The following is a 23,674-nucleotide window of genomic DNA, read 5'->3' as shown; positions in this document are numbered from 1 at the left end:
TCACCTGCAAGAAGTTTAGGGATAAAAATAGAATGACATTGAGGGAATGGCAAATCAATGACTGGCCCAACTTGAGACCCACACCATGGGAGAGAGCCAACCTGTGACACTATTAATGTTACTCTGCTGTGCTTGCAGACAGGAGTCTAGCATAACTGTCCTCTGAGAGGCTTCATCCAGCAGCTGATGGAAACAGATGCAGAGACCCACAGCCAAACATTAGGCAATGCTCAAGGAGTTCTGTGGAAGAGTGGGAAGAAGAATACAGGGTGTTTGGAGGGGTCAAGGATACCACAAGAAGACTTACAGAGTATATTAACCTGGTTCCATGAGTGCTCACAGAGACTGAACCACCAACCAAAGAGCCTGCATGGGCTGGACCTAGGCCCCCTACACATATGTGGCAGTTGTGCAACCTGGTCAACATGTTGGTTCCCCAAGAATTGGAGTAGGGGTCTACCTCTGATTCTGTTGCCTACCTTTGGATCCCTTTCCCTTAGCTGGGCTGCCTTGTCATGCCTCAGTGGAAGATGATGCATTTAGTCCTGCTGCAACTTGAGGTACCAGGGTGAATTGGTACTCTTTGAGGGCCTACCCTTCTCTGAGAATGAGAGGTGGAAAAGGGGGGGGTTGTGAGGGTCAGAATAGGAGGAGAGGAGGGAGGGAAGCTGAGATCCAGCTGTAAAATGATTAAATAAATAAATACATGGGGGAAGAGTAAAATAAATCAGTTCATAAGTTTAATATTGCCTAATAAAAACTAGTAGTATAAAAAAGAAACAAAAACATGAAAATAACTGGTTCTTTAAAAAAAAAAAAAAAAAAAAAAAAAGGTATGTGGTTTAAACCAAAACTCTGCGGAAACTGTAAAAATTTCTTTCAATATTTTACTAAAATTGTGTTTTTAATATTGAAATAAAAGCTTGCTTCTGTCATTAGAGACATACAAATATCTTAGTCACTTTGGTCATTATAAATGCTGTTCTATCATTAATTTTGGTTTCCACGAGTTCACTGTGTGTGTATGTGTGTGTGTGTGTGTGTGTGTGTGTGTGTGTGTAATTATATGTAATTTCTGTGGCAATATGAAAAAAGCAGGAAAAGTGAGCTTATTTATGATTTATATCATTTTATGTAAGTTATAATTATATCAAATGCATTTGGGCAATGACTTAAATAAACATCGGTGAACAGTCCACTAATAAACAAAGGTTATCAGAAGAGACAAGGAGAGGAAGGAAGACCTGCAAGTAGACTCTCAATGCACAAAGTTGGAATGTAAGTAAGTCTCCACTTACTGCATAGTTTTCAAAGGTAAATAACTGGGAAAGAATACATAATTTTAGATATTAAGTATACATTTCTGAATTACTTCCAGAAAAAGAACAAAATATTTATTTGGCTTTTGGATAGCAAAGGCTATCTCTAGCATTAAAAACAATGAACTAATAGTAGAAAAGAATGTGATGGTTTACATTTTTCCAAATAAAGAATTTATAAATAAGTCTAATTATAAATACTTTAGTCCCTAAAAATTCTTTTCTGAGTTGCTTAGAAAAAGGAATTTGGCAGAAAAATATGCTATATCAAAATAATTGTAATTGTGATTTTAAAAAAGTATTGAATGAAATATATTATTTAAAATTGTGCATGTGTATACATATGATGATTGAGTTAAATAACTGAGGAGAAGTGGGCACAGGCCCCATCTTAACTCAAAAGCTATCTTCTGTTGACAACCACTAGTAAAGGAAAAGCTAGTTTCCTTCATCAGAGTCTCACTAGGTATACTAACCACACTTAAGGGCAGGCCTCAAGCCCAGCAGTAGATAGGCAATACAAAACAAACTCAACGGTATTTTTGGAGGATCTTTTGACTCATAGTGAATTTCTGGGCTTTTTTTTTTAACCTTACATGTCTCTTACATATATACTATGGTTTCCTGTTTTGTATTTATTATGGAATTTCTGAGTGTGCAAACATATGTGTCTCTGTGTCTGTATTTGTTTCTTGTGCTATTTGTTGCTTTTTACTGTTTGTTTGTTTTGTCCTGTTCTGATTTGATTCTTTTTATTTTATCTTATTTTATTTTATTACCTTCTTCCTCTTCTAAAGAGAAAGGGTGTGAATCTGGGTGGGTGGAGGAGTTGGGGAGAAGGAAACATAATCAAAATGTATTGTTCGAAAAAAACTATTTTCAAAAGGCAGAGAGACAGTATTGAAATCAACAAAATCAGAAATGAAAAGGGAGACATAACAACAGACACTGAAGAAATACAAAGAATCATAAGATCCTACTTCGAAGGCATATATGCCACAAAATTTGAAAATCTAAGGGAAATGGACGATTTTCTTGATCAATTTCACTTGCCAAAGTTGAGTGAAGAACAGATAAACAAGCTAAATAGTCCCATTTGTCCTACAGAAATAGAAGCAATCATTGATAGTCTCCTAACCAAAAAAAAAGCCCAGGGCCAGATGGTTTCAGTGCAGAATTCTACCAGACCTTCAAGGGTGAGCTAATACCGATACTCTTCAAGCTACTCCAAAAGATAGAAATGGATGGAACATTACCAAATTCATTCTATGAGGCCATAGTCTCATTGATACCTAAACCTCACAAAGACTCAACAAAGAAAGAGAATTTCAGACCAATTTCTCTTATGAACATAGATGCAAAAATACTAAATAAAATACTTGCAAAACGAATACAAGAACACATCAAAGATATCATTCATCATGACCAAGTAGGCTTCATTCCAAGCATGCAGGGATGGTTTAATATACGGAAATCCATCGATGTAATCCACCATATAAACAAACTGAAAATAAAAAACCACATGATCATCTCCTTGGATGCAGAGAAAGCATTTGATAAAATCCAACACCCATTCATGTTTAAAGTTTTAGAGAGATCAGGGATACAAGGCACTTTCCTCAACAAAATAAAGGCTATATACAGCAAGCCAATAGCCAAAATCAAAGTAAATGGTGAGATACTCAAGGAAATACCTCTAAAATCGGGAACAAGGCAAGGCTGCCCACTCTCTCCATGTCTCTTCAATATAGTACCCGAAGTTCTAGCCAGAGAAATAAGACAACAAAAGGAGATCAAGGGTATCCAAATGGGAAAGGAGGAAGTCAAATTATCCCTCTTTGCAGATGATATGATAGTGTACATAAGTGACCCTCAAAATTCCACCAGAGAACTCCTACAGCTGACAAACACCTTCAGCAAATTGGCTGGATACAAAATTAACTCAAAAAAGTCAGTAGCCTTTCTATACACAAATGACAAGCTTGCAGAGGAAGAAATTAGGAAAACCACACCCTTCACATTAGCCACAAGCAATATAAAATATTTAGGAGTTACTCTAACTAAGCAAGTGAAGGACTTATTTGAGAAAAATTTCAAAACTTTGAAGAAAGAGATTGAAGATGACATGAGAAGATGGAATGATCTTCCTTGCTCATGGATCAGGAGAATTAACATAGTAAAAATGGCCATCCTACCAAAAGCAATCTACAGATTCAGTGCAATCCCTATCAGAATACCTACACAATTTTTTAAAGACATTGAAAGTTCAATTTTGAACTTCATATGGAAAAACAAAAAACCCAGAATAGCTAAAACAATCTTGTACAATAAAAGGTGATCCGGAGGAATCTCCATACCTGATCTCAAACTGTACTATAAAGCAATAGTAACCCCTACCCAGATCTAGCCAATGGTCAGAACAGTCTCCACACTTGAGTGGAAAGTGGGATATGACTTTCTCACGTACTCTGGTGCCTCACATTTGACCATGTCCCCTGGATGGGGAGACCTGGTGGCACTCAGAGGAAGGACAGCAGGTTACCAAGAAGAGACTTGATACCCTATGAGCATATACAGGGGGAGGTAATCCCCCTCAGGAACAGTCATAGGGGAGGGGAATAAGGGGAAAATGTGAGGGAGGGAAGAATGGGAGGATACAAGGAATGGGATAACCATTGAGATGTAACAAGAATAAATTAATAAAAAAAAGAAAAAAGAAAAAACTATTTTCAATTTAAAAAAGAAAAATTTCTTCATATTTTCCAGATGTTTTCTGTTTCATAGAATTTAATATGGGCATGTTACACATTTTTGTGATTACTTTTATGAATCCATGTACATTAATTAATTAGTTAATTAAAAATCAATATTCTCTGTTTCTCAAAGTTTAAATTTTCACATCAAGAACACATATGGTCTCTAGTCATATTACAAATATCTGATGATATACATAGATTTCATAGACATATGAAATATGAATTCTGTATTGAAAGTATCTTAAGAACATATGATAAGATCATCTAATAAGATAGAAAAAAAGCATCCCAACTTTGGACATTGAGAGTCTACTTGCAGGTTTCTTCTCCTCATCTCTTCTGATAACCTTTACTTATTACTGGAATGTTCACTGATATTTATTTAAGTCATTGCTCAAATGCATTTGATATAATTATAGATTAACAACAGTAATGAAAGTTGTAAACTGGGCTGTGGTGGCACACACCTTTAATCCCAGCATTCACAACCTTTAATACCAGCATTCACAAGGCAGAAGCAGGTGGCTCTCTGTGAGTTCGAGACCAACCTAGTCTACAGAGTGAACTCCAGGACAGCCGGGGGCTACACAGAGTGACCCTGTCTTGAAAAATCTAAATAAATATATAAATAATGTAAATTGTAAATAAGATAGCACTTTGCCTGCTTTCTTATTCACATTGCCATGAAATTACATGTGTGCATGTGTGTGTGCATGTAATTATATCCATATATATACATATATGCAATGAACTTGTGGAAATCAAAACTAATGATAGAATAGTATTTATAATACTACAGTGTGAAATGTTAATCATAGGTAGAGGACTTCTATGGTAATATCCAACAAAATCTTAATATAGAAATGAAAAGAGAACATAATAAATGGGTTATGGATTAGAAGAATTGAATAATTAAAACATCTTCTCTAAATTGATACACAGTTTGAGTGAAAATCCTATCAAAAGTCAAGCAAGGTGGTTTTTAAATATTGGCAATATTTTCGAAAAAATATGAAAATTATAAAAGAATAGAATAATAACATAATTTTGGCAAAGAAAAGTAAACTGAGAGAAATTATTCTACTTAATTTGTGGTAATTAGGCTGTGATATTGATAGGTGACTAAACAGAACAATGACATAGGATGGAATATGTCCTTTAGCGTCACATAAATATAGAAAAAAGGAAGAAGTCTTCATATCCTAGATATTTTTAAGGAGCCCCAAACAACCGTCTTCTGTTTACTTTTGTTTGTTTGTCTCACTATGTAGCCCTAGCTAGCCTCGGATTTTTCACTTCTCCAATCTCACCCTCCAGAATACTGGAATTATACACATGTAGTACTATACACAGAAATCTACAACCCTTTAAAAATTATCAACTGACTGGCCTTCAGCAAGATTCAAATTTTTTCTTTGAAAAAGGCTCTAATAAGAGAATAAAAGGGAGGGCCATGAGAAATGGCTCAGTAGTTAAAAGTGTTTGTTGCTCTTCAGGAGGAGTCAGGTTTGGTCTCCGGCACCCATGTGAACCATCTGTGTCTACAGCTTTAAGGAATGAGAAATCCTCTTCCAGCACCCATGGCACCTTCACACACACACACACACACACACACACATGTAAATATTAAAAAATTAAAAATTTTAATGAGAAGAAGATAAGCTATAAACTGAGAAAATGCAAACCACATATCTGACAAAGGACTCATGTCTAAACTAGAAAATATTCAAATTTTAAATGAATTGGCTCCTTATTTTTGTGTATCTGTGTGTGTGTGTGTGTGTGTGTGTGTGTGTGTGTGTGTGTGTAAGCATGGCAAATGTGTGTGGTTTATGTGTACGTTTGTGTGTAGGCACACATATCCATGTACTCAAAGAGACCAAAGGAGGCTGTCAGGTGCTTTCTGGTTTATTCCTGGAAGAAGTCTTTCACTGGACCTGCAGCTTGGCTGCCAGAGAGAAGGACCCAGCAATCCTCATGTCTCCATGCCCACAACAGGTGTGCATAGCCATACGAAGCCTTTTATAGGAATGCAGTGCTCTCAGCAAGATGCAGCATATTTTATAGAAGCAATAAAACAGCCCACATAACAAATGAACAAAAAGTATACAAAGACATTTTATTTCAAAAGGAGATATGGGTTTAAAATTATCACACAAAATTATATTCCATATAGTTAACCATTGGTAAATGGACATTAAAGCCATGGTGAGCTATTATTACACACTATTGCCGAAAATTCTGACTACAGATGCCACCAAAGATTTGTAGAAATTGGACCACTTATATGTGGTTAATGGAACGTAAAACTGTTCAGCCACTCTAGGAAAGGTCTGCAGTTTCTTGTAAAACTAACACATACTTACTATAACACCCATAAATCACACTGTTGTACATTTAACTCAAAGAAATGGAAATCTGTTTGCACACACACACACACACACACACACACACACACACACACACACACACTAGGGGCTAGAGATGGGACAGCGCTTTTTGACCAATGTAAGTTCAGTTCCCAGCACCCACACCAGGTGGCACACAACCACCTCTGTAACTCCAGCTCCAGGGAGCACAACTGTCCCTTCTGGCATCCACAAGGCAGCATGTGCGTAAACAGGGAGAGACAACACTACATATGCATTGAGGAAAAGTTAAAAAGACAAGCCTTCTCAGGGACAAACATCTGGACGAGAAACAAGAAAACTGGGAGAACCCAGGGTTTTATAAAGAACACCTATCTAGAGTCATGTCCTGCCTCTCAGACCCTCACCTCCTGGTTTCCCCTCCTGGTCCCAAGGAAGTAAGTAGCCTGTAAGCCTGCCTCAGTAAAGCTTTTCCTGCATTTCAGGCTTTTGTCTTTCCTGGTCAGTAAGTCAGTCCTTTGTCTGTCCCACATAATAAACTCAGCTAACACCAGGATCCCTGTTACAACATGAAGAACCATAAACAAAAACGAATGTTAAACATTTTTTTAAAAAAATAATGACTCGGGGGTAGATTTTTGATAAGAAAAAGCAGATGCAAAAAAAGGTGTACATCCTTAGTTCTTGCCAGATGATAAAATCATGACCCTTTGATTACGTAAGGATATAAATATCATGCTAACAATGCACCTCAGACATAACAGAAGTAAGAATGTCAAGTATTAGGCAAAAGAGTGCAATTTAAAATACTTTCCATGTGTGTATTTTCTTATCAATGTAATAAAAGCTGTGTACCTGTGCTTAGAATGCTATGTGAGAAGGTGGCATAAAAACCTCAGCCACTGTCTCAAGGCAGTGAGGATTAGAAAACGATTAATTTCAGTAGCACTTAGATAGCAATTCAGTCTTCAAGGACACATATAGACTGTTTCCGTAATGAGTATGTATTCTGTCTAAGTGAATTTATCAAGCAAAAAAAAAAATCCCCCTCAGGCTTCTTGTTTTAGCAATATGGTAGCTTGTGATTCATTCATTCATTCATTCATCAAACAGTTATTTATTGAGAATATAAAATGTACTAGGCATTGTTTTTCATGCTGAGGATATAGCAATGAATCAAACAGACAGCCCTCCATGTCTCTAAAGAAGTCTCCAATCTCATATGGCAAAAAGAACATAACTGAAGGAATAGTAGCGAAGAGGATATATATTAGAGAATAAATTTGGATATAATAATTTTGAGAATATCAAGACATATCCAACTGGAGGAGGGAGGGGGCAGTAGAATATGAGTCTGAAAGTCCCAGGCTGTGTCATGACTGGAGATACAGACATGGAAGCAGATAATACATAAAATGGCACCTCGGACCTCCTTTCCTGAGTCTGATCACGTCCCACTGCAGACACTTTACAGAGGAAGTGCTGAGGAACAACAGGCAGCTGACAGGGGAGGTTGCTATGCAACAGATGAGGGAAGTCATCCAGCCTGGCAGAATTGATGTTGGCCCTTGGGGACTAAATGCTGCAGTCCTTCCTAGCATTAGCTTTCTTTCATATGCAGGCTTCACAGAGGAGTCGGTGCCAGAATAAATGGGAAACGCGCTAAGATCTGCCTTGGGTTTTGGGAACCTATGGGTTTGGTTTGAGTCACTTCGTATCTGTGTGATGTCTTCCTGCGTTTGTCTCTCCAGCCATCTTGGAAGCACAGCAGGCTGTGTGTCCTTGGAAGCGACCCTCTCTCTTGATTCCTGTTTTGTGTAGTGAGTCATCCAGGCTCAGAAAAGTCCACTCAAGTGACGATATTCTCAGGGGCTCACACAGCCCAGGACAGATAGGCCAGGCACCCATCCTGGAATTCTAAAGCCCAGCCCAACTTCATTGTTCAAGAAAGGCTGACATGCCTACATGCTGCACTGCTGGGGCTGCTCCAACAGGCACCGAGAAGGCCTGGGATCTCACTCCTGGGGAGTGCCTGGAAATGAGAGGGAGCGCACAATGAACCCAAAGGGTTCTCATATATATTAGGCCTCCTAGAACACAAGCCTTGTTCACTTGGAACAGATATTGGGGAGAGGAAAGCTTGTCATTCCAATGGAGGATTAAAGAGTGCCTCGGTTCTCAGGCCAACACTAATATAGATTTTGCAGACAGGAAAATCGAGGCCCCACGTGGTTGGTTGGTTGGTTGTTTAAGTCTCAGAGTGGCAGAGTTGGCCTGGAACTCGTGGCCTCGGTCTCCAGAGTGTTCGGATTACCAGTGTGTACGGCCGTGCTGTGCCAAATTTTGTCTTTTCTGTTTGTTACTAGCTCAGTGCCCTGGCTCCTGCAGTGGGGTTATGCTTTAACTACCTGGTGTGTAAAATGAGGATGTTTACAGACATCCATCATCTAGGGCTGCTGTGAGAGAAAAACAACCTCCAGGATCGATCCCACTGCCCTACGCTCTGCTCTTCCCTCCTCTCTCTGACCCACCCTCACATTCCGTGCCAAAACTGCAAAAAAATAAAAAAAATAAAAATAAAAATAAATAAAGCTAAAGAAAAGCTAATTTTCTGCGCCTAGTGAGAGGAAATCTATAGATTCCCTTGGCCGACACTTGCTATGCTTGAACCTCCGTAAGGTATTTTTTTTCTGGCCTTTAAGGTTTCTGCGTTGCAAAGTGGGTGAACTCAGCAGAGGCCTAGCCTGTTTCGAAATAAGAGACCCCCCGCAGGGGCCCACCTACCAGGCCCTAAGCAAGGGGTGGGAGGGAGCCACGGACCTGGCTCGAGAGGCCTTGGGAAAAAGGGAGGGACTGAGCATAGACGCATTGCGGATAAAGGTAGGGGGCTGGAATGTTAGGCAAGGGGGTGGGACCAAAAGGCGCTGCGCATCTGTTGGAGGAGTGGTGCGTAAGAAGAAGGGGAGGAACCTTTGTACACTTGTCAACCTGGTTGGCGGTGGGATAGTGTGTTGGCAAAGAGGCGGGATCTCCATGAAGTGCACATGCGCGACAAGGTCTCCAGGATGAAGCTTTTGTTGGGAAAGCAAGCGGGACTCTTATTTGGACAGCTAGGCTTTGCGCATGCGCGACGCTTCCTGAGGCGGTGGGTGGTATATTAGGCGGAGAGGCGGGGTCGTCCGTGCTGCCGCGCTGGCATTTTCTCCTGGACACGGAGAGAGTGCGGCTGCTGGGAGCGGAGCTCAGCCATCCTGAACCTGAGTCGTGAAGAAGGGAAGCAGCGAGAGGATTGGGGTCGGGGTCCGAGGCAAGGTGAGATTAGCCCCCAGGCTGGGCATCTGCCCCTGGTGCGGCGCCCCCCTCATTCCTTTATCCCAACCCCTTTACCTTGGCTTCAGAAACCCCCTTCATTGCCCGATCCTAGATTCGTACCCGCTCCCGACCCTTTCTAATTTAGCACCCCCGTTCATTGAATCTTTAATTCCTTTACAGAATCCTCAGATTTCTCGACCTTGATCCGTTATATGATTCCTCTTGATTCAAAACCTTAATTCAACTTTCCAGAAGCGAATCTCTCCCGCTAAACGCCCACCCTCCCCCGCCCCCGAAAACTACCGCATTCAGGGTTCTTATCTGATTCCAGACCCCGGATTTAAAGCTTTTCCGTGTCAGCTTCTGGACATTTTAGATTGTCCATTGGGATGCCCGTTTACTTTTCCCGCTCCGATTAGGCCTGTTTCTCTCCATACCCCGCACCTTACCCGCCCCCAGAATCAAACCACACACAATTTCGGCCCTACGTATTTTCCTTCTGTAGTATAATGCCTAGCTCCTCTCCCACACCCCCCTAGGCTCTGCTCTTGCCAGAGAGACAAGAGCTATGGCTCAGAAACCGGACGGCGGTGCAGGCCTCCATGGCTTCCAGGTGAGAACCCCCGCCCCCTATTCCTCCATTTTCCCTGCTGACAGATTACGCCCACTCCCCACCCCCACCCCAGGCCCCTTTGACCGCGCAAACGGCAGGATCTGATTTTGCCAGTCTTCCGGCCTAGACTCCGCTGGCTCTCAAATTTCTAGCGTTTATCGAATGGGGGGAGGGGCGTCCTTTTTCAGCCATCGGTCCCTGCTTAGAGAAAGGGGAGACCCTGTTAGTCAGGGCATTCTGCCCAGAGAATGCGGGTTGGGTAAGGAACCATTTTTTTTCCATAACCCTGACGCGTGTAGAGCAGTCTGTCGCCCCATCCCCCAACCTCTCGCCTCCACCCTCCCTTTCTCCACGCCGCGAGACTCCCCCTCCACCCTCTCTGCTTATCCTCCTCAATTGCTCCCTCCTCCTCGGGTCTTGAGTTCCCCCTGCAAGCTTAACCATTCTGCCTCTAAACCCACTTGGGGTTCAGTGCTTGCACTATGTTTCCCACCAGCTCCTGCCGCTTCTGACTGTCCCTCACCTTGCCCTGCCCCCTCTACCCTTAATTAAGTTTTGTTCCCGCCCTGCCTCCCTTTGACCCTCCTCTGCCCCCCCCAGATCTGAGAACTGTGAAGCCCCAAGCCCCGTCTACAGCTACAGCTTCCCTGCTGCGCCGTGCCCCTCCTTCTGATCAGGCTTGTAAGGCCCAGAGGTTGAATTTCCCCCCTCCTGTATTTGCAGGCTGAGGCCTCTGTAGAAGACAGCGCCTTGCTTGTGCAGACCTTGATGGAAGCCATCCAGATCTCCGAGGCTCCACCCACTACCCAGGCCACAGCAGCTGCCAGTGGGCAGAATGCTAGTCCCCAGAGTTCACAGCCCCCAACTGCCAAAGGGGTAGCTGATACTGAGGTTTCAGCAGCTGCTGCCAGGCCTAAGACAGGCTTTAAAGCCCAGAATACCACCATGAAGGGTCCACATGATTTTGCTCAGGCACGTAATGCCAAGGAGATGCCCAAGCACCAGCCTAAGGCGGCCTTTAAGTCACAGAATGCCACCTCTAAAGGCCCAAATGCTGCCTCTGATTTTTCCCAGGCAGCAGCCACTGGCAAATCAGCTAAAAAGTCTGAAATGGCCTTTAAGGGCCAGAATACCACTACTAAGGCAGGCCCCGGTGCCGCCTACAATTTCTCTCAGTCTCCCAGTGCCAATGAGATGAGCAACAACCAGCCTAAGGCAACCCCTAAGGCTTGGAATGACACCACTAAGGTCCCTGGAGCTGATGCCCAGACCCAGAATGTAAACCAGGCCAAAATGGCTGACGTAGGGACCAGCCCAGGTATCTCTGAAACTGACGGTGCAACAGCACAGACATCAGCAGATGGCTCCCAGGCTCAGAATGTGGAGTCCCGGACTATAATTCGGGGCAAGAGGACCCGCAAGGTGAGATCCCTGCTAGCTTCACTTTGCTTTGGGTGCACTCCATTCTTTAAGCTTCATTTACTCCAAATACAATAAAGGGCATGTATATATCTGTATTGTGGCTCCGTTGTAGGGGGTGCTGAGGTAAAGGTTTAATCTTAACCCCTGACTGTCCACAGATTGATGGTGAGTTGATACAAGGACACAGATAATTTGCACCACCTGTGTAGAGGGCATTTTACATTTTGACAGTACACACCATGTGTGAGGTCTTAAGGCTAGACAGGCTCACACAGAATTAGCATTAGATCTTGAAGATTCACCTCAGCAGCTAGAGAGAACGCAGTTGGCGAGAAATGAGGTGGCTTGAGTTCAGGGTGATAACAGGCAGTGCCAGTAGATACACAGAAAGAGATGAAGCCCTGGACCCCATTTTTTTTTCTTGATCTGGTTTGGAGATGAAGCTCAAAGTGACCAATGGCTAGCAAGGGGTCAGGTGGTTCTTATAGGTGAGGATTCAAAGATACTTCATGCCCTCCCAGGATTCATAGTGACCCTGGAATTTTCTTCTCTCTAATGATGCAGATTAATAATTTGAACATGGAAGAGAACAGCAGTGGGGATCAAAGGCGGCCCTCACTGGCTTCAGGGAACTGGCGATCTGCTCCAGTTCCAGTGACCACTCAGAATCCACCTGGCGCACCTCCTAATGTGCTGTGGCAGACCCCACTGGCTTGGCAGAACCCATCGGGCTGGCAAAACCAGACAGCCAGGCAGACCCCACCAGCACGTCAGAGTCCCCCAGCTAGGCAGACACCATCAGCTTGGCAGAACCCAGTTGCATGGCAGAATCCAGTGATCTGGCCTAACCCAGTGATCTGGCAGAATCCAGTGATCTGGCCAAACCCCATTGTCTGGCCTGGCCCAATTGTCTGGCCAAACCCAATGGCCTGGCAGAGTTCACCTGGATGGCAGACCCCACAAAGTTGGCAGGCTCCCCCCAGTTGGCAGAGCCCCCAAGATTGGCAAGGTCCTCCAGATTGGCAGTTGCCCCCTGACTGGTCACTGCCCCCTGACTGGTCATTTCCCAGTGACTGGCCTTTTCCACCTGACTGGATCCCTGCCGATTGGCCGATCCCACCTGACTGGCAGAATTTACGACCCTCACCTAATCTGAGATCCTCCCCCAACTCTCGTGCCTCGCAGAACCAGGGTCCTCCACAGCCCCGAGATGTGGCCCTTCTTCAGGAAAGAGTAAGTGCTGTAGCTCTCCATTGACTTTGCTGTTGTCCTTCCATTTATAATCAGCCAGGTTGCCTGCAAACGTAATTCTTTCTCCCCAGGCAAATAAGTTGGTCAAGTACCTGATGCTTAAAGACTACACAAAGGTGCCCATCAAGCGCTCAGGTAGGCCTTTTTCATTCTGTCCCCTCCCTTCCAGAACCGGCTCCTCCCATTCTACTCTTGAGGCCCCTGGCTGAGCTACCCTCCCCAGGGCTGGCAGAGGGGCTGCTACTCTGTGCTCCAGCTCAGTCCAGGCGTTTCCCCCTCTCTCCTACAGAAATGCTGAGGGATATCATCCGAGAATACACTGACGTTTATCCAGAAATCATTGAACGTGCTTGCTTTGTCCTGGAGAAGGTAAACAAACAAACAAACAAACAAACAAACCCGAGAAGCTTGAATGAAGTGAAAAGTCTCACGTCTATGGGATAACTACTGGAAGTTAAGGGCAAGGCTTACAGTGTGGTAACTGCCTGCCTAGGGGTAGGCTATGCTGACTGCTATAATTTCATAATCTGTTTTCTTACTTCTGTAGAAATTTGGAATTCAGCTGAAAGAAATTGACAAAGAAGAGCATCTGTATATTCTCATCAGTACCCCTGAGTCCCTGGCTGGCATACTGGGAACGTAAGATGGGAAAAGAGGGGTGGAGTATGGCCTTTCTCAGTGATGCTTTTGTCCCTAAGAGTTTTGATATTCAGTCACATAGAAGGTCATGGGCAGAGTGGGGGCAAAATGATCCCCACTGAGGAATACTGGAGAAGCTAAATTGGTAAGCTTGCTGGGGATTTTCATGCAAATGGCTACTGGGTATATATATACATGTGTGTATGTGTGTGTGTGTGTTCTTTTTATACTCCTCTAGGACCAAAGACACACCCAAGCTGGGCCTCCTCTTAGTGATTCTGGGCATTATCTTCATGAATGGCAACCGTGCCAGTGAGGGTAAGTGGCTGGACTTGCAGCTGGGGGTTACTTCTAGCCTGATTCCCATGCTTACTTTCTGTGCTTTGTCTCCTCTTGCTTCCCATTGCAGCTGTCCTCTGGGAGGCACTACGCAAGATGGGACTACGTCCTGGGTATGATGAGGCTCTTTACATCTCCTGTATGTTTGAATTATTCTTTGTTAGTAGGGGATAGATTATATTACATTACAGGATTACATTAACTTGGTGGTCCTGGGGGAGTTTGCCTTGGCGATAGCTAGGTTATGACGACATGGGTTGATGGGAAAACAATCTTGAACTCCCTCCCGCTTTACTTTCTTCAGGCAGATTCTCTGATCATTGTTTTCTTTTTTTACCATCAGGGTCAGACATCCCCTCCTTGGTGATCTGAGAAAACTTCTTACTTACGAGTTTGTAAAGCAGAAGTAAGTGATTCTTCTGATTCTGACGCTGCTTGGTCTGTGTCAGAAAAGGCTTTCCAAGCATATGCCTTACAGCACATCTGCATAGGTTCACAGAATTACAAGTATTTGCTGAATATACTCTTTGAGGGAGGAGGTGTCTGCAGCACAGTTGTAAGTGAGGCCTGTCCACTATTCTTGTAGTCTACATTCTCAGGAAAGGGTGAGCCATGTTGGAATCATGGCTATGCTCTCTCTGTGGTTTGTTGACAAGATTATAAGAATCTGAAGCAACAACTTCAGCAGAAGGGATGAATTGATTATTGTCTTTTCTCTGACCCCACACAATTCTTAAAGGGTGGGTACCTTGACTGTTTAGGGGTGATTCTGGAGTAAAAGAGTTGCTGTTCAAAGAAGTTCAAAATCTGGAATTATTAGGGTTTTTGTTTTGTTTTGATTTTTGCAGACTGCCCATAAACCAGACTTTTTTTCCCCCTCAGATACCTGGACTACAGACGAGTGCCCAACAGCAACCCTCCTGAATATGAGTTCCTCTGGGGCCTCCGTTCCTACCATGAGACCAGCAAGATGAAAGTGCTGAGATTCATTGCAGAGGTAACAGCAGAGCTGGTGATAGGCTAATCTGGGGGGTCAAATCCCCAGAACCTGTGTGAAAAGCTAGGTGTGGTGGTGCATCCAGTGTGGGGAATGTGGAAATAGTGCCACACAGGGCCTCACATTTGAGCCTCTTTGTTGAGAAACACTATCTCAAGTAATGAGGTGAGTGGTACCTGAGGAACAACACACAAGGCTGACTTCTGGCCTTGCACATGTATGTACACACACATACACCCAGGAACACACGAGAAAAGCCAACTCAGCAGTTTACACACACACACACACACACATACACACACATATTAACTTATAGACATTCTGCTTCATAATAGATACCTAGAACTCACTCGTTACATACTTTAATGAATATGTCCCTATTCCTCATCCCACTAGAATGGCAACCGCCATTCTAATCTACTCCCATGAGTCTAGTTTTAGATTGTTCACTAATCAGTAAAATACAGTACTGGTCCCTTTATATTGACTTACTATAATGTCCTTCAGCTTCACCCATATGGTCATGAATAGTAAAATTTTCCACTTTAAAGGCTAAATAGTATTCGACTATTTATAATAATAATGTTTTCTTTTTCCAGTCATCTGTTGATGGGCACTTACATTGATTATATATCTTAGCTACTGTGAAAAGGTTTGGTTTGGGTTTCTGCTCCTCGTTGCAGGTTCAGAAGAGAGACCCTCGTGACTGGACTGCACAGTTCATGGAAGCTGCAGATGAAGCCTTGGATGCTCTGGATGCTGCTGCAGCGGAGGCAGAGGCCCGTGCTGAAGCAAGAACCCGCATGGGAATTGGAGATGAGGCTGTGTCTGGCCCCTGGAGCTGGGATGACATTGAGTTTGAGCTGCTGACCTGGGATGAGGAAGGAGATTTTGGAGATCCTTGGTCCAGAATCCCCTTTACCTTCTGGGCCAGATACCACCAGAATGCCCGCTCCAGGTTTCCTCAGGCCTTTACTGGCCCCATCATTGGCCCCAGTGGTACTGCCACTGCCAACTTCGCCGCCAACTTCGGTGCCATTGGCTTCTTCTGGGTTGAGTAAATCATCAGGTAAGTAAATCACTTTGAATTAAGTAGATAGGGTTCTTGGGGAGACTGTATGGTCAGTGGGGTTTGTATTCACATTCCTAAGCTACTAGTAATATAAAACCCATGGTGGAGAAAAAGGAAGTACAGAGAAGTGCTAATTGGTGTTTGTGTTCTTTATTATTTGATACAGTTTATTTTCTCTTTTTCTTATTTTCACAGATACTGCTCATCATTTGCAATAGTTTTCCCTCTGAGTGAGGCTGAAGCCTCAGATTCCTTCAAAACACAGCTATCTAGAGAGCCACATCCTGTTGACTGAGAGTGGCATGCAAGAGAAATTTATTTGCTATTCTGTCTATTACTTTTTTTTTTCCCTTGTGTGTTGTCAAGTTTTGGTATCAGAAATAAATGTTGAAATTGCAAAGTGAATTAAATGTGCTCCTCTTCTTTTTTGTATGTATATCCAGAGAGAGATCAACATATTCATTGGCTCTAGGCTGAAGGGCAGATCAATAGATGGAAATGTGGGTCGGGCCAACTAATGGTTTGGGAACCAAAGGAGGGATGAATGAACACAATTGTCAGTGAGATCTAAGGACTGGTGTGATAGTTATTCATTAAATACAATAAATAAAGTAAGGAAGAATACCCATAGCTGCACTGGCCGAAGAGGGCGGAGCTAATAAATCACCTCTTTACAGTCTCTGGAAAAGCAGCCTGGCCCTCCAGAAGCCTTCATAATCCCCTTTTGACACAGGACCACAGAACATTATCACAGATACAGGGTTTATGAAAGAGGCCTCAAAAGTGGTAACAATGATTACCAAAAAAAAAAAAAAAAAAAAAAGAGGCCTTGAATTTGAAAAAAAAAAAAAAAAACCATGGAAAGGTATATGGGGGTGGGGGAGGAAAGGGAGTGGGAAAATAATGTAATTATAATTTCAAAAAAATATTTCTAAGAAATAGTCTCAGAGACAGCCCCCCCCACTAACCTTACTAGAGGGCTCACATGAAGCCTGCATCTGTGTAGAGGCCTAGGTCCACTCCATGCATGGTCCTTGGTGGGTGCTTCAGTCTCAGCAAGCCCCTCTGGGCCCTGGTTAGTTGGCTCTGTTGGTCTTCTTGTGCAGCTCCTGTCACCTCCAGGTCCTTCTATTCCCCCACTCTTCCACAAGACTCCCTACACTGAGCCCAATGTTCGGCTACTGCCTGCTTTTTGATCACTTCCCTCTGGTGGGGCTACCCCTCCAGGCTACAGGGGAAAAAGTTGCTGAGCTGAGGTGGGTAGGACTGGGCCTCCCTTTTCTGAAGAGTAGGGGAAGGGGGATGGGGGGAGAGGGAGGGAGGGTGGGACCGGGAGGAAAGGAGAGAGGGGCCTACAATTGGGATGTAAAGTGAATAAATAAATAAAATTTTGAAATTAAAAAAAATAGTCTCTCTTGCAGGGAGAAAGAAGAGTCTTCGTTGCTTAGAAAACAGGAATTAAGGCAGTAAAACTACGCTAAGCAGAGCTAGATAGCCTTTGGCTATGACCTGGACCCAGAACTGCTGCAGTTACTGAGGCTTTCACACCGGAAATGAAGTTAGGCCTCGACCATAACTTACATTAAAACTATGATATTTGGGCAGGTGAACAGGGCAGGATCAGAAATTTGGGGTGGTAGGAAAAAAAGAGCAAAAACAATTTGAGAAGGTCTCAATAATGGCCAGGGACAGTGTTCCAGGCTTCCTTAGGTCCAGCAGTAGCAGGAAATGTAGGGCCCTATGCCTGCACTGCCTTGCTGGTCCTGGTCCCCTTCTCAGGCATGCGTGAATCTGCCTGAGACCTGTTCAGCAGGGATTGTCACAGCCCGGAGAATCTATGGGTCTGGGCTGTGGTTCTTACAAGTTCTGCGTGCTGGTTGATGGGAGACACCTGGGATGGCTGCCCCTGCGAATAGCCTTGCGTTGTGGGAAGGTGCTCTCAAGCATGCATGTCCTTAACAGCCAGTTCGGGTACAGAGCACCCCACCTCCCTCAGGCCCTGTCCCAGTGTGTGTTCCATGGCCTCCACATTCAAGGAGACGTTGCTTCACGGCTTTAGAAAAAGACCAGCCCATAAACCCCCAGGATGATCGCGGGCCTTCTCTGAAGTATTACTGCAACCACTCCCGTCACTACCCACAGCCCAGACTCGTGCTTTCCAGATTATATCTGCCCCGAAGGGACGAGAGCTCAGATGACCTGTAGGGTATGTGGGAAGGAATCCAGGCCCAAAGCCCCGCAGTAAAGTCATCCAGCTCTTTCTTCTCCGGCCTGTACACTCAGCTTCAGTGGCTCATTTGTACACATGGGGAAATGAGATCTCCCCAAATTTTTATGTCCAAGACTGTGATCTAATGTACGTAAAACTGAACAAGGGTAGGGGCTTGAGAGATGGCTCAGTGGCTAAGAGCCCTGTCTTCTTCCAGAGGGCCGGATTCAACTCCCAGCACCTACAGGGCAGCTCACAGCTGTCTGGAACTCCACTTCCAGTTGACCTGATCCCCTCACACAGCCACACGTGCAGGTGAAACACCAATGCACATAAAATAAAAACAAACCATTATTTTTCCAATATGTCATTACATTTTTCACAGTTAGAGGGCTGCGGCTCCTCCAGATATGCTAAATGAAAAGGTCTTAGGTAAGGGTGAAAGATTGCATCTGCAGATCTGTCCCCTTCAGCATCAAAGCTGTAAATGCAATGGAAGTAGCCATGTTGATCTTCCCAGGAGCTGCCCATGCTAACTGTCTGTAGAAGATGTCGTTAGCTCTTTATGTCTGCCTCTGTAGGCCAAGAGATTTGACTTCAAAGGACACTCTCCATTTCAGAACAGATCATCCCCAGTGAGGAAGCACCGGAGGCCTGTGTTTGGACATGGGGCACAGAGCACATAAAGTCTCAGTGTTCAAACTGAGTTGAGAAAACCCGGTCCTATCCATGGAGCTCAGATAAGTTCATGGTCTGAAACACCCACGCTACACACAAAGCTGCCCCCCTCAGCACTGCATTGGCCTCCCTACCCCACCCCCATAAAAAGCTGGATGCAGTGGGTGGTAGCACATGCCTTTAATCCCAGCACTGAGGAGGCAGAAGCAGGTGGATCTCTGTAAGTTCGAGGCCAGCCTGGTCTACAAATCAAATCCAGGACAGCCAGTGCTACACAGAGAAACCTTGTCTTGACGAAGCAAAAAAAGAAAAAGAAAGGAAGGAAGGAACAAAGGAAGGAAGGGTGGGCCCTGGACCACAGATGTGGAGGCTACCGGGAAGTTTTAAGGAGCCTGACAAAGAAGTTTGAAAGTGTGTTACTAGGGCCTGGAGCTGGCAGGGTAACCACAGTGTTTGCTGGTAGCCCCGTTAGCTCCATCCATGTGGACTGCATCCTATCACAGGCTTCAGTATGACGTGCTGTATGTTCACACCCCAGACTGGATTTGATTATTTCTCTGTTCACAGAATTCTAGTGCAACTTGTACAGCTGGCACTACATGAATAAGGCCTTCAGTGTTAATGGTCTTACTTTTATGTTTATTGTAACAGGATTTGATTGTAATTTATTCTCAAAAATAGTTTTAAAGCTCAATGTGTGTCAGAGGGAGACAGAGACATGCATGCTAGCGCATGTACATGCGTTCAGGTACACACACACACACACACACACAGAGAGAGAGAGAGAGAGAGAGAGAGAGACAGAGACAGAGACATGCATGCTAGCCCATGCACATGCATGCAAGTACAGAGAGAGAGAGAGAGAGAGAGAGAGAGACAGAGACAGAGACAGAGACAGAGACAGAGAGAGAGAGACAGAGCGAGACAGAGAGACAGAGAATCCTAGGCAGACCTGCTCAGAGAGTGTGTGAGAGAGAGAGTGTGTGTCCTAGGCAAGCTAGGGCATCAGAAGGGACTGTGCTGTTAGAAAGAAAATTTTGAAAAATTTGTAAAATGAGAAAGATTTGATGCACAGAAATTCTACATTCCTAGATTTGAAGATGAAAGGGCTGCATAGTCTTTCAAAAGATGTGGGTAAGTCTGTGAGCTCAAAGAACTATCCAACTGGTAACCATGAAAGAACAAAACAAACAAACAAAAATATGTATCTTATCTCTAGTAGCAGGGTCAAGAATTATGCAAAAAATTAAGTGAAACTGGAATTGCTTTCTTACCCAGTGGCTCTACCAGCATCTTGATTTTAGTCTTGCCTGAACAAAGCAGCCAGCCAAACCATTCCTGAACTTCTGACCTACAAATAACTAGGCAATAAGGACTAGATGTTGTTTTAGCTACTTGGTCTGAGATCATATGTTATGCATTAATAGAAAAGTAGTATGTAGTCTTTGTGAAATGACATATCCAGATATTTCCTTGGCCTTTAAATGATTGGCCAAGGAACAAAAACATAATTTGTGTGATTTTTTTCCCCTAGAGCCTTGTCTTCATCAAACTGTTCCCCTTTGTGTTTTGTTTTCCTTCTCCATTCTTCCTCCAGTTTTGTGAGCCTCTGACATCTTCCTGATGGATTTATTTTATTTATAAGTACAAGAAAAAGAGAGTCATTGATACTAATTCCACCTTTTCCACTGATGTGACTTTGAGCAGGTATCTCCCCTTCTCTGAGTCCTCATTTTCCATCTGTAAAAGTCGATGAGGAACTAAAGCCATTGGGGAAAACTGAGTTTCTGCCTACTCTCCTATAGGTCCAAGCTGTCTTTGCTATTGAGTTGAAGTCCTAAGACCACGTCTGGAAAGTGTACTTCCAGGATAAGATACCTACAGGGAAACTGTGTGTCAGGAAAACCGCTGGGAGGAGTTCTCTGGATGGCTGTTTGGATGTCCTCATGGTAAGATAGGTACAGAAGGGGTGAGAACAGGGAAGCACTAAGATAATCTCTCAGTATAGGGTCTGGCCTGAACTGTCTCTGTCCCTGTCACAACACCAAATATGAAATACAGTTCTCCTGTATGAAATTCTCAAAAACAAATTTAAAAGTGAAAATAAACAGCCATAAAAGATAAAAAAAAAAAAGTCATCTGAAAGGACAATTTAGCATGTGTTTTATAACTTGGATATCAAATAACTCCTTTTTATTTGTCTTATTTTAAACTTTGTATTAATGTGTACCAAATGTACATACTAACAGGGTTTTGTGTGATATTTCCACATATGGATCACTGATCAAATCCAATCTCCTTTTATCCATCCCAGAGCAGATAACATTCCCAGCCTCCATTAAGCATTATTTTGTATCAGATGTATGTACTTGAGATTTTATCATTCTGTTTTTCTTCTAGCTTTATTGAAACACCATTATAAAGTTATATGTACCAGAGTGCATAAGTCTCCATGGGGTGCTCAACCATAGAAAAGGCATCCATGTCACCCCTGTCTACCCAAGGATCATGAAAAATGCAAAAGAATGGGAACAGAAAGGTTGTAAGAACCAGAAATCAGGAAAGAACAACGTGGTTGCTTGCAACAAGACCAACCCAATTAATATTCTAGAATGTAGTAGAAAGGAGCTCAAGGGCTCCTAGCCCTAGATGAGAAGCTATTGACAGCTGATGGCTGCCAGGAGAGGGAGAATCTGTTTTCTGTAAGGATGTGGTGGCCTGGTAGGTTGACCATGCTCCAGTTGGTGATCCCACATCCATGAGGCTAAGAGTAGTGCAAATTTGAATTGGTGGGATAATTTAAAAGAAATGAGAATTTAGTGGGATGTAGTGATGCACACACCTTTTATCCCAGAACTTGGGAGACAAGGGCAGGCAGATCTCTGTGAATTCAAGGCCATCCTAGCCTACAGAGTGATATCCTGGACAGCTAGAGTTACATAGTGAGACTCTATCTTGAAAAATAAGAGAAAAAGAAATGAGGACATGAAGATGGGAAGTATAAGGCAAATTGATCTGAGAGGAATTGGGAGATGAATAGGGGTGAATATGATGAAAATGCATCATTTGTATATATGAAACTATCAAGAAGTCACTATATATGAGTGTGTGTGTGAGTGTGGAAAGTCCATTATCACTAATTATCAAAGAAATGTAGACCAAAATCACAGGCACATTTGCTCAAATGACTGTACTAATTAGTGCTAATGAAGATGTGGAGAATATGGCAACCTTTGTACAATATTGGTAAGGATGTAAACCAGCATACTCATATGAATTTAAATTTGAGTCAGTCCACAAAAAGCTTAGATTTAGATGTAAAATGCATTACACCCATAAATCATCTGAGGGTGTGTATAGCTTTACAATGTTCCTCCTGTAATTCTGTGCATTCATTTGGATCTTCTCAGACATCTTTCTTCAACATTTTTTGTCATATACATATACATGATTTGTTAGTTTCAACTGAAAATGATATTGTGTTTTTATTTTACATTTCTATAGATGAGTTAGTCAAGTGGTTGATTTTTGTACATAAAATCTGTTTCTCCTGTTAGGCATTGGGGAGGAATGGAGTCTGAGAAAGAAATGCTAAGTCAATCTTTAGGTAAAGAATTATTAGAGAATCAGACGGAGCTGTGAGAGTGAAGGAAGAGCTTCAACCTGCTTGGAGAGAGCAGAATTAGTTCTTTCAAGGTTCTTCATGAGAAAGTAGGTAGCATGGGCCCAAGGAAATGGGCCCAAGGCTGATTGATCTTACCAAGTTAGAAACATTGTGGTTTCCCTATTTCTGACTAAAATGCATATGTAAAAAGTCCCAAGGGCATCCCCAGATAAGGAGTGCATGGAAGGACAATGGGCCTACTTAGTATTCAATGAAACATCTCTGTTCACATCCCTCCTCCACTTTGGGTTTGTTATCTGGAAATGTCCAGTCACGGGAGGAGGAGAAGGAAGGTGGAACACTGAAACACTGAGCTCTTGTGAGAACTGTGAAGGGAGAAATAAAGACTGCAAGAGGGTTGTGGTAGCCTGCTTGGCAGCACCTGGGAGAGAGAGAGAGAGAGAGAGAGAGACAGAGAGAGACAGAGACAGAGAGAAACACAGAGAGACAGAGACAGAGACAGAGGGAGAGGGAGAGAGAGACAGAGACAGAGGGAGAGGGAGAGAGACAGAGACAGAGACAGAGACAGAGACAGAGACAGAGGCCAAGTCTGTGAGGCACCTCATAGTAGCTAGAGGATTTTTTATCTAGCATTTCTAACCTTTTTGTTTATAAAACAAAAACAAGACTGAGAGATGATTTTATAGAAAAGGGAATCAGGGGGTCTAAGGATTAATGAGCATCAAATTCTGTCTGGATTCTTTGCTCTGGATTAAGGCATTCTTCATTTAAGAGTTCTCCTTCCCTGAATTTGGTGATGAGTAGTCAGAAGATAGCCTTAGAGTCAGAGGCTGCTATCTGAATTCATACACTGGGAGAATGTTGTGCACATGAGTTCCTGCAGCATGTGGGACATTAGTCTGCATATATGGGGTCAACACACAGACTGTAGAGGTGTCTATGGATATAAGAATCAGCATGGTTAAACCATAAAGTTCAAGATAAGTTCCAAAATCATTTGGCCCATCACTTTGCTGCCTTCCTCTGATTTCTGAAGCAAAGTTGGCTAACATTTTTGCTGCATCTCTGGCTAG

General features: G+C 43.3%; 2 protein-coding genes across 3 annotated transcripts in view; one reads left to right on the top strand and one right to left on the bottom strand.

Annotated features, from left to right (window-relative positions):
* Window positions 1–23,674, bottom strand: part of Klhl15 (kelch like family member 15) — a 932,444-nt gene that overhangs the window by 649,289 nt on the left and 259,481 nt on the right. The window lies entirely within an intron of this gene.
* On the top strand, window positions 9,523–16,504 carry LOC127185847 (melanoma-associated antigen D1). Its single transcript, XM_051142432.1, has 13 exons — window positions 9,523–9,756; window positions 10,296–10,369; window positions 11,093–11,791; window positions 12,356–13,024; window positions 13,114–13,177; window positions 13,332–13,411; window positions 13,590–13,681; window positions 13,920–13,999; window positions 14,091–14,133; window positions 14,364–14,426; window positions 14,903–15,017; window positions 15,701–16,086; window positions 16,285–16,504. Exons 2-12 carry the CDS (start codon window positions 10,325–10,327, stop codon window positions 16,076–16,078), a joined length of 2,328 nt encoding a protein of 775 aa, XP_050998389.1. The 5' UTR covers window positions 9,523–9,756; window positions 10,296–10,324; the 3' UTR covers window positions 16,079–16,086; window positions 16,285–16,504.

Source organism: Acomys russatus, chromosome X (assembly GCF_903995435.1).
Source record: "Acomys russatus chromosome X, mAcoRus1.1, whole genome shotgun sequence".
NCBI classification, from domain to species: Eukaryota; Metazoa; Chordata; class Mammalia; order Rodentia; family Muridae; genus Acomys; species Acomys russatus.
This window is presented reverse-complemented; position numbering and strand designations above follow the sequence as displayed.